The sequence below is a fragment of the Heteronotia binoei genome, chromosome 11 (genome assembly GCF_032191835.1).
Source record: "Heteronotia binoei isolate CCM8104 ecotype False Entrance Well chromosome 11, APGP_CSIRO_Hbin_v1, whole genome shotgun sequence".
Classification (NCBI taxonomy): Eukaryota; Metazoa; Chordata; class Lepidosauria; order Squamata; family Gekkonidae; genus Heteronotia; species Heteronotia binoei.
Window position 1 is genome coordinate 78,805,704 of NC_083233.1, and position 18,664 is coordinate 78,824,367.

The 18,664-nt window shown below is 48.1% G+C and overlaps 2 protein-coding genes across 2 annotated transcripts in view; both read left to right on the plus strand.

Annotated features, from left to right (window-relative positions):
- Window positions 1-4,729, plus strand: part of BCL7A (BAF chromatin remodeling complex subunit BCL7A) — a 41,789-nt gene extending 37,060 nt beyond the window's left edge. Inside the window, exons 5-6 of the mRNA XM_060249439.1 lie at window positions 460-581; window positions 3,230-4,729. Of these exons, the coding sequence (XP_060105422.1) occupies window positions 460-581; window positions 3,230-3,304 (197 nt within the window). The 3' untranslated portion in view covers window positions 3,305-4,729. The remainder of the gene's footprint in view (window positions 1-459; window positions 582-3,229) is intronic.
- Window positions 4,730-10,378: 5,649 nt separating this feature from the next.
- MLXIP (MLX interacting protein) overlaps window positions 10,379-18,664 on the plus strand; it is a 76,682-nt gene continuing 68,396 nt past the window's right edge. Inside the window, exon 1 of the mRNA XM_060249167.1 lies at window positions 10,379-10,833. Within this exon, the coding sequence (XP_060105150.1) occupies window positions 10,379-10,833 (455 nt within the window). The remainder of the gene's footprint in view (window positions 10,834-18,664) is intronic.

Genomic DNA, 18,664 nt, shown 5'->3' on the forward strand with positions numbered 1-18,664 from the left:
AACAAAAAGCTGTCCAGCTTTCAGCCTGTATCTAACTTACTGAGGCCCTGGCCTAGAACAAAGTTGGAGTCCAGTAGCACCTTTAAGACCAACAAAATTTTATTCAGAATGTCAGCTTTCATGTTGATGTACACTTCATCAGATGATGAAATGGGGGTACAGTGAGCAGTGCTGCATATAGCTGGTGGGCAGTGGTTAAGCATGTAAAATAGTACAAAAGCTTCCATTCTGAATAAAACTTCGTTGCTCTTAAAGGGGCTGCTGGACTACAGCTTTGTTCTGTTACTTCAGATCAACGCAGCTGCCCAACTGGGTCTTACTGAAGCCCTCGTGCCAGATCTCCCTGTTTGCTGAATGTTTCAGGCTCTGTTCTAGTGAATATCATTGTGCAATTACTATTGGATAAAAAACCCGGTGCGTGTATATACTCTGTGCAATTTGCCGGTAAACTTTTTTCAGATGCATCCGATGAACAGAATTCACAATCTTCATTGGAAAATTCCATGAATAGTTCAGAGAAAGTGGAAACTCAGCCGCTGGCAGAAAACGACGTCGCCACAGAGACATCTAAAAACTCTCAGGTAATTTAGAAAGGGTCGCTATGCCAGTCTCTTAAAAACAGATGGCAACTTCAAACAAAAATGGGGAGGGGGGGGAGGCATTGTCAGCAGTTAGTACCAAGTTTACCAACTTCCAACGAAGCCTTTGGTGTTTTCTCATGTTTGCTGTTTGTGTTAATGCTTGACACATTTCTGCCTTGGCACAGTCAGTCAGTCACTGCAATTGTTGGGTGGTCTGCACAGCAAACAGTCCTTCATTCAAACCAATGCTTCCTCTAAGCTGTGGAGTCTTGCAAGCAAAAATTCTACTTCTTGAGCTACTGGCATTAAAGTCGTGAGCTACTGCACGAATTGGTTTGCTCTGGGGCCATCAGTCCTGAGGTAAAGCAGAACTGTGTGAGCTGGAGGCTAAAAAATTGTGAGCTAGTTCACACTAACTCAACTTAGAGTGAACACTTGAAGTGTTAAAAGTATTTTATCTGGCTCTTGTTGTGAAAGCCTAGATGGCCCTTTAACTTATGCTTGGACTGATATGGGCACATGTCAACAAACAGGAAAGAGACCCCCACGTAGTTTGAGTTTGGGGTTGTGCATTCTTTCCATTTGAAACCCCCGTCACAAGACAGAAAGGCGGACTTGGCTGCTGGTTCTTTTCTAGTTTAAGGAAGATCATGAGAGCAGATGCTCTTGGTCCAGGGCTGTTGCCTGTCACTTTAAAGCAGGGGTGGGGAACGTCAGGCTCGAGGGCCGTAAACAACCCTTGGGATCACTTGGTCTGGCCCTCAGGGATTGCTGGGCCAAGCTGAGACATGTGGCAGCCTTCCTGGGGCCCGGCTGGCCAGCAGGGATTGCAGGGCCCAGCCACGCTGCACGGCAGCCTCCCTGGGGCTGGCTGTGGGGCCTGGAAAAGTCACTGTCACAGTTCAGGTACGTTTCCGCTTCTTTATTTCCCTTTTGTTCTATTTCTTCCCCCCATTTCTTTGTTTCCCTTAATTCCTCTTTCTTCCCCCTTTCTTTTGCTTTCTTCCTCCCATTTCTGTCTTCTCCTTCCTTCCTTCCTTCCTTCCTTCCTTCCTTCCTTCCTTCCTTCCTTCCTTCCTTCCTTCCTTCCTTCCTTCCTTCCTTCCTTCCTTCCTTCCTTCCTTCCTCCCTCCCTCCTTCCCTCCTTCCTTCCTTCCTTCCTTCCTTCCTTTCTTTCTTTCTTTCTTTCTTTCTTTCTTTCTTTCTTTCTTTCTTTCTTTCTTTCTTTCTTTCTTTCTTTCTTTTCCTTTATTACCCTTCCTTCCTTCCTTCCTTCCTTCCTTCCTTCCTTCCTTCCTTCCTTCCTTCCTTCCTTCCTTCCTTCCCTCCTTCCCTCCTTCCCTCCTTCCTTCCTTCCTTCCTTCCTTCCTTCCTTCCTTCCTTCCTTCCTTCCTTCCTTTCTTTCTTTCTTTCTTTCTTTCTTTCTTTCTTTCTTTCTTTCTTTCTTTCTTTCTTTCTTTCTTTCTTTCTTTCTTTCTTTCTTTCTTTCTTTCTTTCTTTCTTTTCCTTTATTACCCTTTCTTCCCCATTTTATTTTGCTTTCTTTCCATTTCTTCTCCCCCCTTTTCCCTTTCTTTCCCTTTCTTCCCCCATTTCTTTATTTCTGTTTATTATCCTTTCTTCCCTCTATTTCATTCCCCTTTCTTTCCCCCATTTCTTTATTTCTGTTCCTTCCTTCCTCTCTTTCTTTCTCCCTATGGAGCCTGAGTAGTGGGCATTGTGAAGAACTGCTGCTGGGGTATATGGGTGCCTTTTAAAGGCCACAGGGAGCAGCTGCAGTTTCCACAAGAAGGGAGGGAGGGAGGGGTGGCAGGGGTGAGGGATGGGAGCCAGCTACCACCAGTTCAATTTGCACTTGATTATCCCAGATGGTGTGTCCTAATATGCTAATGAGTGTGTCCTAATATGCTAATATAGGGGATGTGATCTAATATGCTAATGAGTTCCTGCTGGGCTTTTTCTACAAAAATAAAAGCCCTGGACCCCCTCCCTCGGCAGGCCAGGGAGGTAGGTGTGCCAAATTAGGCTCACCCCCACGACTTCAATAGAAAAACAATTATTTGCTTTAATTTTGCCAGGCTAAATCATTCTCCCTCGGTGGAGCACTGTTTTTTAAGTTGATAATTTTGTGTGGCCCGCAAATGATGTTATAAATATCCAAATGGCCCTTGGCAGAAAAGAGATTCCGCACCCCTGCTTTAAAGATACTGCTGCTGTTTCTAGTGGAAACCACGTTTGTTCCTTGCATCTGTTGGAAGCCAAGTGTCAGCAAATTGCACTTAGGTCTGACTAATCCACAAGTTTCAAGAGACTTTCTGTCATGTCTTTAATGTGTGTTGTGTAGGGAAAGGTAACTTGGGTTATCTTTGGTATAAGTGATTTTTTTTTAGGGATGCATGGTAATACAACCTTTATTTGGAAGCCAGTAAGTTTCATATCTAGAAGCAGTTTTCTCTTTGTGTAAATGGAAGAACTGTGAAGGGAAATAAGTTATGATTGACTAAGAGAGCAACTTCAGGGAAAACTGCTTTGTGGCATAACGTTTACTATCTGGGAATACTTTGTGCCTCTGTAGAAATAAGAGTTTGTTGTTGATTTTATTTAATGTTGATGCTAATTCTCCTTTTCTTTTCTTTTTATCTGTTCAGGACTCTGAAGGAGTTCCACCTTCTAAAAAGATGAAAGTAGAGGCTCCCTCTCAACAAAACGTTGATGAAATATAAACTCTAGATTTCCCCCCCTGGCCAGTTTTTACATAAAGTACATCAGTGGGCTAAATTATAGAACAACCATACTTAAGTATCTTGTCTTGGAGGAAGACAGGACTCCAATAAACTTTTCAAGTTACCAAGCAAAAATCCAAGAAAACCAAGCAAAAGGCTTCAGACACTGAACTTTCTTTCCTGTGAAATGAAATGTTAAGATTTTTAATTTACTGTCTCTGAAATGGTTGGAGTGAACAACTCAGGAGGGGTCTACGCACTGTTTCTAACGTCAGAATTACAATTATGTTGCTGCTGTATTTTTTTTTCCATTTTTCTATTTAACATTATAAGATATTTAAGGATGGTACAGGTCAGGTATTATCTATTCATGTGAAGTTCATTGTTCTGGTTTGGTGTCTGCTTTCTTTTCTTTCTTTCACTCTCTCTTTCTCTCTCTCCTCTTTTTTTTGTGTGTGCCTTGTGTTCCAAAATAAGCCAGTGCTCATTTTTAAAATGTGGGTTCCCCCCCCTTCCCCCTCATCTCTTGCAAAGTGGCCTATGTTTCTACAATGCCATATAGGAAGCTTTAGGTATTTTTTCCTTCAATTTTTATATCCTGGTGCTTACTGTTCTAACACGGAGATATTGTAAGAAGAAATCAGGAGGACATTTTCACTCTTGCAGTTTAGAGACAAACCATGTGGTTTACCCAGCGAAGATTTTTTTTAAGTACAGCATTTGAGCCACTGTAAAACTTAATACATGTCCCTGCAGGCATGTATGGGGACTTGGCATAAATACAGCTTGTCCAGGAGGCTTTCCTGGTGGGTTTCCATCCTCTAGCTGTGTAACAGTCTCTTGAAACAAACTGGTCTATTCAAATGAATGTGTTTTGCTGTTTACTTAAATTAGCACTGATTTGGGTAAGTATTGAAGCAAATTATGAATTTTAAGAACTGGCTCTGAATCGCAGTTTATGAACCTTGCAAAGATTCCTCTATAAATACAGGTTTGCACAATATACATAATCTGTAAACTGATTTTTTTCCTTCCCTCTCGAATTGTGTATCTTCTTGAAAAACGTGGGTGACGACTGATTAAACGGCAATCAGTGTGGACAATTAGCACCCATGTTTGATTCGATTTTTCTCTTTTTTTTTTTTACAAAAAAAAATGCGTTGGCTGATCTATGAAATAGACAAATATATTTTTGAAATTTAAGAAAGAAAATTGTAATTATGTAGTTTTAATCGATCAGCACTGTCCATCACTCTGAAGCCACTGTTGATACGTCGTCGCACCCTGGTAGTTCACGTCCGTAGATGCAGCTTTGTGGTTCTGTGTTCTTGTGTTTTTTACCGATTTCCAAGGGAGTAGACAAGTGTTTTGATTTTAAAGCTGAACCCTGTACTTAATAAATAAAAAAAAAGAATATAAATAGCACTAAAATACCTCAAATTTTTCATTAGGTAGAAACATGTATTGGCATTTACTGACACTGACACGGTGCCATTCACAAAGACTGCTGCTCCTGCTGTGGGATCCTTACTCATGTGTGAACGGAGCCCTGCAGCTGAACTCCTAAAATAAATGGAAGTTGCAGAGCAGTGTGCTTGAATGGGTGGTGCCATCTTCTTGCTATTCTGTGGCTCAACAACCCCCCCCCCACCTTAGCAGAATCACAACATTTAGCGGCTTCACTTTGTAAGTAGCAACACTTAAATTTGCAGCTTGTTCAGAATTCTAGATATTGAAATCTTCTCTCTACAACAGGTAGTTGAGTCAAAAAAGCAGACAGAATTCGATTCCTTCGACCCCCCCCCCCCTTAGTGTCTGCCTGTACCCTTTTTGACACAAAGGGAGGGAGAGGGAAGAATCTTGACATTACCTGGTGTGCAGAAATTCAAAATTGTGTACAAGACTGTTATTAGTCTTTCTTTAAAGTGCCTGGCAACACTGATAGGCCATTTGGATGTGCAGTTAGGTTTTTGTTATTGTTGTTTAAAGCTTGGAAGCGATCGCATGAGAGATCCAGCCAGCGAGGAAAGGATCCACAATACTTGAGGCTTGGTACTGGATCCCAGCTCCTTGGCACAGAGCTATCTTTACTTAGAAGAATGGGTTTTATGAACTTTTAGGGGGTGGAGGGAGTTATTGAAAGCAGTGAAGGGCGGAGGGGAGGGGTTACGGAAATCTTGCGTCAAAGTGACTGGGAGTTGTTGCGCTGATCACAGATGCAGGCAGCCGGACGGGGGTGCGCCTGTCGCAGGAGGGCACGGAGCAGCCGAGCCTGGTGCTTTGCTTTGCACCCCGGTGTTTTTAGAAATAGTGCAAATATCAAGAAGTGCTTCCTTATCTACAAGCTCCGCATTTGAACCTCTCAGATTACTAAAATCTTAGACATAATAAGCTAGCAAGGGAACAGACCTTTGTGGGGTGGGGGCCAAGGGGGTGGGGGTGAGGAAGGAGGCTTTCCAAACGAGCAATTTACTCAGCCAAACACAAGCAGAACTGTAAACTGAAGGCGATTTCTTTTCTTTTGCTTGGGGAAAGTAGTTATTAAACATTCCAAAAAGTGCTGGCACTTAACAAAACAGCATCCACCAGTTCGTGAGGCAGCAGAAAATTATGGCTTTGAGTAGCTTCATGCAAAAACGTCATATTTTGGAATGTTCTTTATATCGAAAGGCCTGCTAGAAGGTGTAAAGAATTATGTGGGTTTTTTTTTTAAATACCTAATCGTTTTCCATCTTAATGATTTTGTGTGTGTTGTACAGCAGTATAATTTTTTTTCCATTTATTTATTCCCATCAGTAGCTATGGTTTGTACAATGTACAATGGTTTCATTTTAAAAAAAAAAATTAAAAATCACAACACAACTACTGTCTGGATAATCTTTTTATTTTTGATGGCATTCGTTCAAAAGTGTGTGTGAATATTTACTTATGGAAATGGAAGAATCTTCTAGGATATCTAGTTGAACATTTTAAGAAGGATATAGACAAGCTGGAACGGGTCCAGAGGAGGGCGATGAAGATGGCGAGGGGTCTGGCTGAGAGGTGATATGATCCACCTTCAAGTACTTGAAGGGCTGTCCTATAGAGGATGGTGTGAAATTGTTTTCTGTGGCCCCAGAAGGTAGAGCCAGAACCAATGGGTTGAAATTAAATCAAAAGCTTCCCGCTCAACATTAGAAATAAGAACTTCCTGACCATTAGAGCGGTTCTTCAGTGGGACAGACTTCCTCGGGAGGTGGTGGAAGTTTTTAAACAGGCCAGATGGCCATCTGACAGCAATGAAGATCCTGTGAATTTAGGGGGAGGTGTTTGTGAGTTTCCTGCATTGTGCAGGGGGTTGGACCAGATGACTCTGGGGGGGTCCCTTCCAACTCAGGAGGTGGCAGGCTCTCCTTCCTTGGAGGTTTTCCAACAGAGGCTAGATGGCCATCTGACAGCAATGAAGATCCTGTGAATTTAGGGGGAGGTGTATGTGAGTTTCCTGCATTGTGCAGGGGGTTGGACTAGATGACCCTGGAGGTCCCTTCCAACTCTGATTCTATGGTCATTTTCCAGATTTTAACAATCCAACTGTCTATCAGACAGCCTTACACTTATTCTAATCTGCACTGAGTTTCAGAGAGGAAGGGGGACTCTTAATAATGTAAATAAATAAAGTTGCAACACCACACTAGATATCCTGGAAGACAATTTTAGAGGAAATTGTGTTGGTCTGCGGTGGAACAGTCCGATTCCAGTCCCGTTGCTCCTCAGAGGCCAACAAGAATTTGGGGGTGTCACAGCTTTTGAAAGTCAAAACTCCATTGGTCAGATGCCAGTTAGGAATGGAACAAAACTTGGAAGAACAAAGTTTAATTCTGGGTATAAGTTTTATTCTGTGTCTGCAGTGCACACACACACACACACTTTTTCAGATACATGCACATGAAAGCTTACACCCAGAATAAAACTTTGTTGTCTGCCTGGGCTCACACTTTGCTTTGTTGCTTCACACTGGGGTGGCCAAACTTGCTTAACATAAGAGCCACTTGGAATAAACGTCAGATGTCTTGAGAGCCGCAAGACACGAATGTCTGATGTTTGAGAGCAGGGGAGGCAGGCAAATGGACGGGGGAGGGAAGGACACGTAGAAAGAAAGCAACTTTAAATGCATTTTCTCCCAAGCTGACTGGAGAAGTGATTTGAAGATGTGTGTTAATTCTGTAACTATTTTCCAATAAAACTTGAACTGGGGAGGGAGGGAATGATTTGAAGAGAGAAATGACAGAATTTGGGGCAACAAGGGCCCTGAGAGTCACACAATGTGTGTGAAGGAGCCACATGTGGCTCCCAAGCCACAATTTGGCCACCCCTGGCTTATACCTTGAATCAAACTTTGTTGGTCTTAAACAGGGGTGGCCAAACTGCGGCTCAGGAGCCACATGTGGCTCTTTTACACATATTGTGCCGCTCTTAAAGCCCCCACCACCCAGTTGGCTGGCTTGGAGAAGGCATAGAATCAGAAGATCCACAAGTTCAACTTTTGAGTTCTTTCAGAACTCTTGGATGTATGCCATCCGGACCTGGTGACATTAGTTTTTAATTCGTCTATCAGTTGTAGGACCTCCTCTCTTGTCACCTCAATCTGACTCAGGCCTTTCAACACCCCTTCCAATATAAGTGGTTCTGGAGCAGGCAAACACTTCTTATCTTCCACAGTGAAGACGGAGGCAAAAAATGCATTCAGCTTCTCAGCCATTTCCCTATCCTCCTTCAGTAATCCTTTGACCCCTTGGTCATCCAAGGGCCCCACTGCCTCCCTGCCTGGTTTCCTGCTTCTAATATTTTTGAAGAAATTTTTATTGTTGGTCTTTATGTTTTTTGCAATATGCTCCTCATAGTCCCTTTTTGGCTGCCTGATCACAGTCTTGCATTTGATTTGCCACTGCCTGTGTTCCCTTTTATTCTCACTTGGACTAGCTTTCCACTGCTTAAAGGAGTCCTTCTTACCTTTTACCTTCTGTTGATACAGCCCAAAATTGCATTTGCCTTTTTAGCCACCGCATCACACTGTTGACTCATGTTCAGCATATGATCCACTAAGACCTCTAGATCCTTTTCGCACATACTACCGCTAAGACAAGTCTCCCCCATCCTATAACCATGCATTGGATTTTTCCTACCTAATTGCAGAACTTTACATTTATCCCTGTTAAAATTAATTTTATTGGTTTTAGCCCAGTTTCCCAGCCTGTCAAGGTCATCCTGTTTCTGTCTTCTGTGTTTGCAACCCCTCCCAATTTCTCTCTTTACATCACTTCTCTAAACCAAGCCAGCCAGCGGCTTGCAGAATACATTCGGAGTTTTAAGTGGCTTTCTTTCCACCTCTTCTCCCTCCTGCCCTCCCCTCCATCTATTTGCATCCCTCCCTCGTCTTCCTGCTCTCGAACATCCAACACTCATGTCTTGCAGCTCTCAACATCTGACGTTTATTCTAATCAGGGGTGGCTAACGGTAGCTCTCCAGATGTCTTTTTGCCTACAACTCCCATAAGCCCCAGCCATTGGCCATGCTGGCTAGGGCTGATGGGAGCTGTAGGCAAAAACCATCTGGAGCGCTACCGTTGGCTACCCCTATAATGTGATTCTTGCATGAAGCGAGTTTGGCTACCCCCAGTATTCAAGGTGCCTGACTGGACTCTAAACTTGGCACAACAGTCCTGTGGGGCAGGTCATGCTTGTGCGACTGGGCCAAGTCCGGCAGGCCCCAGCGGGGATTCACACCCGACTTTCCCAGATCCCAGTCCGACTAGGGTTGCCAAGTCCAATTCAAGAAATATCTGGAGACTTTGGGGGTGGAGCCAGGAGACTTTGGAGGTGGAGCCAGGAGACATTAGGGGTGGAGCCAAGATCAAGGCTGTGACAGTTAATTTTATTGTTTTACTGTTTTTAGAATTTTAATTAATTGTTTAAATTATTGTATAATCTGTTATATTGACCGATGCTGTTAGCCGCCCTGAGCCTGCCTCGGCGGGGAGGGTGGGATATAAATAAAATGTATTATTATTATTATTAACTCCAAAGGGAGTTCTGGCCATCATATTTAAAGGGACGGCACACCTTTTCAATGCCTTCCTTCCATAGGAAATAATGAAGGAGAGGGGCACCTTCTTTTGGGGCTCATAGAATTGGACCCCCTGGTCCAAACTTTTTGAAACTTGGGGGGTATTTTGGGGGGAGGCACTAGATGCTATACTGAAAATTTGGTGCCTCTACCCCCCAAAAACACCCCCCTCCCCAGAGCCCTGGATACCCGTGGCTCAATTCTCCATGATTTTCTATGGGAATAACTCTCCATAGGGAATAATAGAGTTCCCAGCAGACATTTCCCCCCTAGGGTTGCCAACTCCAATTCAAGAAATATCTGGGGACTTTGGGGGTGGAGCCAGGAGACACTGGGGCGGAGCCAAGAGCAAGGGTGTGACAAGCATAATTGAACTTCAAGGGAGTTCTGGCCATCACATTTAAAGGGACAGCACACCTTTTAAATGCCTTCCTTCCATAGGAAATAATGAAGGATAGGGGCACCTTCTTTCGGGGCTCACAGAATTGGACCCCCTGGTCCAAACCTTTTGAAACTTGGGGGGTATTTTGGGGAGAGGCACTAGATGCTATACTGAAAATTTGGTGCCTCTACCCCAAAAAACACCCCCCTCCCCAGAGCCCCGGATACCCGTGGCTCAATTCTCCATGATTTTCTATGGGAATAAATCTCCATAGGGAATAATGGGGTTCCCAGTAGACACTTCCCTCCCCTCCCCCCGCTTTCTGACGACCCTGAAGCGGGGGAAGGCCTCCAAACCGGGGGATCCCCTGCCCCCGCCTGGGGATTGGCAACCCTCCGCCCGACCGTTGAGCCCCCTCAGGCCGAGGAGGAGGAGGCGTGGCTGAGGGAGCCCCTGGGCCAGCCAGTCAGGCGAGGGCGGCGCTCCTTCCTCCTCAGCTAGGCCCGCCTCCTGGCGGGGTGTGGCGGGGCCTGCGCGGCCTCAGAGTCGCGGGAAGCGGCGGCGGCGGCCGGGGGAGCGGGGCAGGGCCGATGGCGGCCGACGTCTTCATGCGTGCGGGCCGCTTCCCGGGCAGCAGCCGGGGGTCTCTGGCGGTGCCGCCGTTGGCCCGCCGCGCCGCGCCTGAGGAGGACTCTTCGTCGGACGACTCGGCGGAGGAGGCTGAGGAGGCGGCGGCGGCGGGGGGCGGGCGAGGCGGGCGGCGCGGGGGGCGGCTGCGAGGGGCCCGGGCGCGGCCGGCGCAGATCATCCACTCGGGCCACTTCATGGTGTCGTCGCCGCACAGCGAGCACCCGCCCAAGAAGGGCTACGACTTCGACACCGTCAACGAGCAGACGTGCCAGACCTACCGCTTCGGGGCGGCGGCCGAGCGGGGCGGCGAAGGGGGCGGCGGCGGCGGCCAGGGGGGCGGCGGCGGAGGGGGCGGCCGGCTCAACATCGACGCCTCCCTCACCAGGCTCTTCGAGTGCATGAGCCTGGCCTACAGGTGAGGCCTCCTCGGGGCAGCCGCTGGCCTTCGAGCGGGGAGCTCCTGCGCCCGTTACGGCGCTCCGGGGCCGCCTCCCCTGAGCTTGGGCAAGAAGGGGTGAGCTGGAGGCTGGAAATGTGTGAGCCAGCTCGCACTGACTCGGCAGGCCATGGGCCCTCTAAGCTGCAGAGTCTTGGGAGCAAAGATTCCACTCTGTGAGCTGCTGGCATTGCTGTTGTGAGCTGCTGCATAAAATAGTGTGCTCTGGGGGCGTTTCCCCTGAGCTTGGGCAAGAAGGTGTGAGCTGGAAGCTGGAAATCTGTGAGCCAGCTCGCACTGACTCGGCAGGCAATGGGCCCTCTAAGCTGCAGAGTCTTGGGAGCAAAGATTCCACTCTGTGAGCTGCTGGCATTGCTGTTGTGAGCTGCTGCATAAAATAGTGTGCTCTGGGGGCGTTTCCCCTGAGCTTGGGCAAGAAGGTGTGAGCTGGAAGCTGGAAATCTGTGAGCCAGCTCGCACTGACTCGGCAGGCAATGGGCCCTCTAAGCTGCAGAGTCTTGGGAGCAACGATTCCCCTTTGTGAGCTGCTGGCATTACTGTTGTGAGCTGCTGCATAAAATAGTGTGCTCTTTGGCCATTTTCCCTGAGCTAAGACCAAAATGTGTGAGCTGGAGGCTGGAAATCTGTGAGCAAGCTCGCACTAACTCGGCAGGCAATGGGCCCTCTAAGCTGCAGAGTCTTGGGAGCAAAGATTCCACTCTGTGAGCTGCTGGCATTACTGTTGTGAGCTGCTGCGTAAAATAGTGTGCTCTGGGGCCATTTCCCCTGAGCTTGGGCAAGAAGGTGTGAGCTGGAGGCTAAAAATCTGTGAGCTAGCTCACAGTAACTCGGCTTAGAGGGAACGCTGGTCTTCTTGGGAGCAAGTCCGAGGGAGGCCGGCGTCCAGGCAATGTGCCCTCTAAGCTGCAGAGTCTTGGGAGCAAAGATTCCACTCTGTGAGCTGCTGGCATTACTGTTGTGAGCTGCTGCATAAAATAGTGTGCTCTGGGGCCATTTCCCCTGAGCTTGGGCAAAAAGGTGTGAGCTGGAGGCTGGAAATGTGTGAGCCAGCTCGCACTGACTCGGCAGGCCATGGGCCCTCTAAGCTGCAGAGTCTTGGGAGCAAAGATTCCACTCTGTGAGCTGCTGGCATTACTGTTGTGAGCTGCTGCATAAATTAGTGTACTCTTTGGCCATTTTCCCTGAGCTAAGACCAAAATGTGTGAGCTGGAGGCTGGAAATCTGTGAGCAAGCTCACACTAACTCGGCAGGCCATGGGCCCTCTAAGCTGCAGAGTCTTGGGAGCAACGATTCCACTTTGTGAGCTGCTGGCATTACTGTTGTGAGCTACTCTGGGGCCATTTTTCTTGAATTAAGACAAAAATGTGTGAGCTGAAAGCTAAGCTGCAGAGTCTTGGGAGCAAAGATTCCACTTTGTGAGCTGCTGGTATTAAAGTTGTGGGCTACTGACATTACTGTTGTGAGCTGCTGCACAAATTAGTGTGCTCTGGGGCCCCTTTTCTTGAATTAAGACAAAAATGTGTGAGCTGAAAGCTAAAAATCTGTGCGCAAGCTCACACTAACTGGGCTTAGAGGGAATGCTGGTCGTCTTGGGGGGCAAGGCCGGGGGAGGCCGGCCTCCAGGCAATGTGCCCTCTAAGCTGCAGAGACTTGGGAGCAAAGATTCCACTCTGTGAGCTGCTGGTATTACTGTTGTGAGCTGCTGCATAAATTAGTGTGCTCCGGGGCCCTTTTTCTTGCATTAAGACAGAAATGTGTGAGCTGAAAGCTAAAAATCTGTGAGCTAGCTCACAGTAACTGGGCTTAGAGGGAACGCTGGGCTTCTTGGGGGGCAAGGCCGAGAGAGGCCGGCCTCCAGGCAATGTGCCCTCAAAGCTGCAGAGTCTTGGGAGCAAAGATTCCACTTTGTGAGCTGCTGGTATTAAAGTTGTGAGCTGCCAGCGTTACTGTTGTGAGCTGCTGCATAAATTAGTGTGCTCCAGGGCCATTTTTCCTGAGCTAAGACCAAAATGTGTGAGCTGGAGGCTAAAAATCTGTGAGCTAGCTCACAGTAACTCGGCTTAGAGGGAACGCTGGTCGTCTTGGGGGGCAAGGCCGGGGGAGGCCGGCCTGCAGGCAATGTGCCCTCTAAGGTGCAGAGTCTTGGGAGCAACGATTCCACTTTGTGAGCTGGTGGTATTAAAGTTGTGAGCTACTGGCATTACTGTTGGGAGCTGCTGCATAAATTAGTGTGCTTTGGGGCCATTTTTCCTGAGCTAAGACAAAAAGGTGTGAGCCGGAGGCTAAAAATCTGTGAGCTAGCTCATGATAACTCAGCTAAGAAGATATTGGATTTATATCCTGCCCTATACTCTGAATCTCAGAGCAGTCACAATCTCCTTTACCTTCCCCCCCCCACACACACACACAACAGACACCTTGTGAGATAGGTGGGCCTGAGAGCTCTGAAAGCAGCTGCCCTTTCAAGGGCAACTCCTGCAAGAGCTATAGTTGACCCAAGGCCATTCCAGCAGCAGCAAGTGGAGGAGGGGGGAATCAAACCCGGTTCTCCCAGATAAGAGAGCTCTGGCTGACCCAAGGCCATTCCAGCAGCAGCAAGTGGAGGAGGGGGGAATCAAACCCGGTTCTCCCAGATTAGAGAGCTATGGCTGATCCAAGGCCATTCCAGCAGCTGCAAGTGGAGGAGTGGGGAATGAAACCCAGTTCTCCCAGATAAGAGAGCTATAGTTGACCCAAGGCCATTCCAGCAGGTGCAAGCTGAGGAGTGGGGAATCAAACCCGGTTCTCCCAGATAAGAGAGCTCTGGCTGACCCAAGGCCATTCCAGCAGGTGCAAGTGGAGGAGTGGGGAATCAAACCTGGTTCTCCCAGATAAGAGAGCTATGGCTGACCCAAGGCTGTTCCAGCAGGTGCAAGTGGAGGAGTGGGGAATCAAACCCGGTTCTCCCAGATAAGAGAGCTCTGGCTGACCCAAGGCCATTCCAGCAGGTGCAAGTGGAGGAGTGGGGAATCAAACCCGGTTCTCCCAGATAAGAGCGCTTTGGCTGACCCAAGGCCATTCCAGCAGCTGCAAGTGGAGGAGTGGGGAATCAATCCCGGTTCTCCCAGATAAGAGAGCTCTGGCTGACCCAAGGCCATTCCAGCAGGTGCAAGTGGAGGAGTGGGGAATCAAACCCGGTTCTCCCAGATAAGAGAGCTATGGCTGACCCAAGGCCATTCCAGCAGCTGCAAGTGGAGGAGTGGGGAATCAAACCCGGTTCTCCCAGATAAGAGAGCTCTGGCTGACCCAAGGCCGTTCCAGCAGGTGCAAGTGGAGGAGTGGGGAATCAAACCCGGTTCTCCCAGATAAGAGAGCTTTGGCTGACCCAAGGCCATTCCAGCAGCTGCAAGTGGAGGAGTGGGGAATCAAACCCGGTTCTCCCAGATAAGAGAGCTATGGCTGACCCAAGGCCATTCCAGCAGCTGCAAGTGGAGGAGTGGGGAATCAAACCTGGTTCTCCCAGATAAGAGTCCATGCACTTAACCGCTACACCCATGTGGCTCTCTTAGAGGGAGCACTGCCTCCAGTTGGAACCTGGGGATCCCCCGATATTTAAGCTCATCTCCAGACTACAGAGATCAGTTCCCCTGCAGCGGGGCTGGCCCACACTTGCTTACTGTAAGAGCCACAATAGAATAAACATCAGATGTTTGAGGGAAGGAAGGAAAGCAAATAGAAAGGGGAGAGAGAGGTAGAAAGAAAGCAACTTTAAATGCGTTTTCCATGCTGCTGGCTGGCTTGGCTTGGAGAAGTGATTTAAAGAGAGAAACGCCTTCCCCAAGCTGGCCGGTGAGGTGTTGCAGCTTCAAGAGCCGCACGTGGCTTCCATGCTGCAGCTTGGCCACCCCTGCCCTAGAGAAAATGGATACTTTGCAGGGTAGACTTACTAGCATTGTATCCCACTGAAGTGCCTGTCCTCCCCAGGCTCCCTCCCGAATTATAGTCCCCTTTCTCAAAGGAGGGGTGATGTGGATGACAGTTCTGGGTTGTGGGCCTGGGTGTGTGCGGGGGGGCGGGGGGAGGCAGTGTTTGGACTTCTGGCTTGGCATTGTGGTTTGTTTTCCCATGGTGTGCTTGTATCTGGTCCCAAAGGGCACAATCCTAAGAAGGTTTACTGAGAATGTATTTTATTCTCACTTGGAGTCAGAATTCAAGCCCCCTGTTATTCTGTGGGGCTTACTCGTTACAAGGCGCTGGTCATCACCTTTAAAGCCCTATATGGTCGAGGACCTGCCTGCCTTAGGGACCGCCTCTCTCCATATGTTCCCCAGAGAGCACTGCGATCAAGCTCAAAAAATCTTCTCGAAATCCCTGGGCCAAAAGAAACTAAATTAAAAACTACCAGAGAACAGGCGTTCTCTACAAAGGCCCCCCCCAATGGTGGAATCAAGTGCCAGAAGAGGTGCGGGCCCTACGGGATCTTAACCAGTTCCGTAAGGCCTGCAAAACTGCCCTCTTCCAGCTAGCTTTTTAAGACGGAACTCTTGATAAGATCAATAACACCGAGCCATCTTACACATTATTTGATTGTATTATAATGTCATACTGTTTTATTGGTTTTACTGTTTAAATTATTAATTATATTATATATTGTTTTATTTGTATCATGGTTTTACCATGTCTTGTTAGCCGCCCTGAGCCTGCCTGGGCGGGGTATAAATAAAAATAAAAAGAAGAAGATATTGGATTTATATCCCGCCCTCCACTCCAAAGAGTCTCAGAGCGGCTCACAATCTCCTTTCCCTTCCTCCTGACCCTGGAAGCTTAGCAGGGCTGACGTTGGATGGGAGACAACCCGGGTCATGCAACGCAGAGGCGGGCATGGCAAACCGCCTCCAAACCCCTCTTGCCTTGACAACTGCATGCAGGGTCACCATAAAACAGCTGCCACTGGATTGCCCTTTCCATCATGCACTGCTCCCCCGGAAAAGCACCCCTTGGATGGCCACTCAAGGCACCCCAGAGGCACACCATGAGTAGGCGAGATTCATGTCCATGTGTCAGAAGACACTGCAAAACAGAACCCTCCAGCAAAGAGCATTGAGGATACAGCCTTTGCCAGGAAGTGGCATGTGTGTGCAGCCTGTGTTGTTTTCCGCTTTGTTTCAGGGGCTCTTTTTGTCTATTCTTTGTGTTTGTCCCGTCTCTGAAAGGTTTCCATGTGTGTAGCATAGCCAGGAAATCCTACGACTGTCCGGCATCCAGAAGTTCTAGTTCTTTACATTATCCAGGGTGCACCGTGAGGAGGCAAACTAAAATTGCACCCCATCTCTGAAAGGATAAAACCAGGAAAGGGGCCTTAGCGCCTCCAGGCCCTGTAGCCAGTTGTTGACTAGGCAGATGTTGACCTTCTCTTCCGGGCTGTGAGATGAACAGGGGAGGATTATTTCAGTGTAGGAGGAGATTGAAAAATAAACTTATCTGATCTGTGTTGCAAAGATTCTGAACTCCTGCCGCGTTTTGTTGAAGAGCAGCGGATGAGCAAACCTAGTCTAAAAATGTCTAAAAACAATGTCTAAAAATGTAACAAGGAATGCCTGGTTTTGATGTACGAAGTTCTTTCAGGATAGCTGTTTGCTTGGCTTTTTATATTTACCCCAAGTGCTGAAAGCAGTTACACATTGCCTTTTCTGGTGTCTTTGTTTGAAAGAAAATGGTGAGAAAGTAGACTTCATTTCTTTTACCTGAGAGAGAGAGAGAGAGAAAATGTGAAACTAAATCCACAGATACGCTTGTTGCAGTATATTCCCAAGAAGGCTTTCCTGGGGGTGAGCCGGGTTGAATGGATCTTGAGTACACTTGTTTTAGGATTGCTCTCCTGCTATGATTCCAAGAGGCCAAAATCTAGGACAGCTCCATGCCTTACACAACAGGTCCTATTGCTCTGTGGAAACTGGAGTCAAGCCACATGTGCCCGTAATATACACGCAGCAGTGACCTCGTGCACTGACCTGGATAGTCCAGCCCAGCCTGATCTTGTCAGATATCAGAAGCTACGCAGGGTCAGCTCTGGCTAGTATTTGGATGGGACGCTGCCAGGGAATTCCAGGGTTACTACGCGGAGGCAGGCGATGGGAAATCACTTCTGAACGTCCCTTGCCTTGGAAAACCCCATAAGCCAGCTGTGACTTGGCAGTAGGAAAAGAGGGACCTTGTTAATATGCGTTGGTACGTTGCCCAAGCGAGGCTGGGGTTGATGCTGTACGTGCTTAACGTAGAAGCAATAAACACAGAAGTGTACCTAACAGTCAGGTTACATGTGGAAGAAGCAGCTGCAGGAGCAATCGTGAAAGTGTGTGCAACACCCAGAGCTCCTTCCCCCCCCCCCCTTTAATGTAACCATTATTCTTTGTTTAGGACAGGGTTGGCCAAATGTTTGAGGTTTGAGAGCTGGAAGGAAGGAAGATAGATGGGGTGTGTGTGTGTGTGGGAGAGGTGGGAAAAAAGCAACTTTAACTTGAAAAGCATTATCTAAGCCAGGGGTGGCCAACGGTAGCTCTCCAGATGTTTTTTGCCTACAACTCCCATCAGCCCCAGCCAGCAGTTGTAGGCAAAAAACATCTGGAGAGCTACCATTGGCCGCCCCTGCTCTAAGCTGCTGGTTAGCTTAGCTTGGAGATATGTTGTAAAGAGAGAAATGCCTTCTCCAAGCCAGCTGACTGGGCAGTGGGGGCTTCGAGAGCCCCACAACATGTGTGAAAGAGCGGTATGTGGCTCCCGAGCCACAGTTTGGCCACCCCGGTTTAGAACTTTTGGTAGGTGAACTCCAAGAACTGAACTGTGGAGTTTATTTCCAAGCTGCAGGCATTGTGGCAATTGTGCAGGCATTGAGGGTTCTGCCAAAGTCCCTTCTCCCCAGGCGCTGTGATCCCTGTACAGAGTGGGCACCCCCATGCCTGAGAATCAGGATTCAGTATGAATTGACCAGCCCCCATTCAGGTGGGAGGATTCAGGAAGGACTCAGAAACTGGAGTCCGATAAGAATGTAGCCCTGAGTTTTCATGGTTTTGCCTTGGGAACGTGCTTTGCGCAAGCATCAGCTAAGCTCTTTAGCTGTGATAACAAACAAGGTCCATCAACTTGTCCGTGTGTTTAGATCCAGGTAGGCAGACATGTTGGTCTGAAGCAGGAGTGGCCAAACTGTGGCTCAGGAGCCTCATGTGGCTCTTTCACACACATTGTGTGGCTCTTGAACCCCACCCCCCTCCTCACACCGTCAGATGGTTTGGAAAAAGCATGTGTCTCTTTGAATCAATTCTCCAAACCAGCTCCAAACCTCTCCACTGCCCCTATTTTCCTTCCTTCCTTCCTTCCTTCCTTCCTTCCTTCCTTCCTTCCTTCCTTCCTTCCTTCCTTCCTTCCTTCCTTCCTTCCTTCCTTCCTTCCTTCCTTCCTTCCTTCCTTCCTTCCTTCCTCCCTCCCTCCCTCCCTCCCTCCCTCCCTCCCTCCCTCCCTGCGGCTTTCAAACATCTGACATTTATTCTGTGTGGCTCAGTGGCAGAGCATCTGCTTGGTAAGCAGAAGGTCCCAGGTTCGATCCCCGGCATCTCCAACTTAAAAGGGTCCAGGCAAGTAGACGTGAAAAACCTCCGCTTGAGACCCTGGAGAGCCGCTGCCAGTCTGAGTAGACAAGACTGACTTTGATGGACCGAGGGTCTGATTTAGTATAAGGCAGCTTCATATGTTCATACGGTAAGCAAGCTTGGCCACCCCTGGTCTGAAGCAACAGAACAAATTTGGAGGCAGTCTG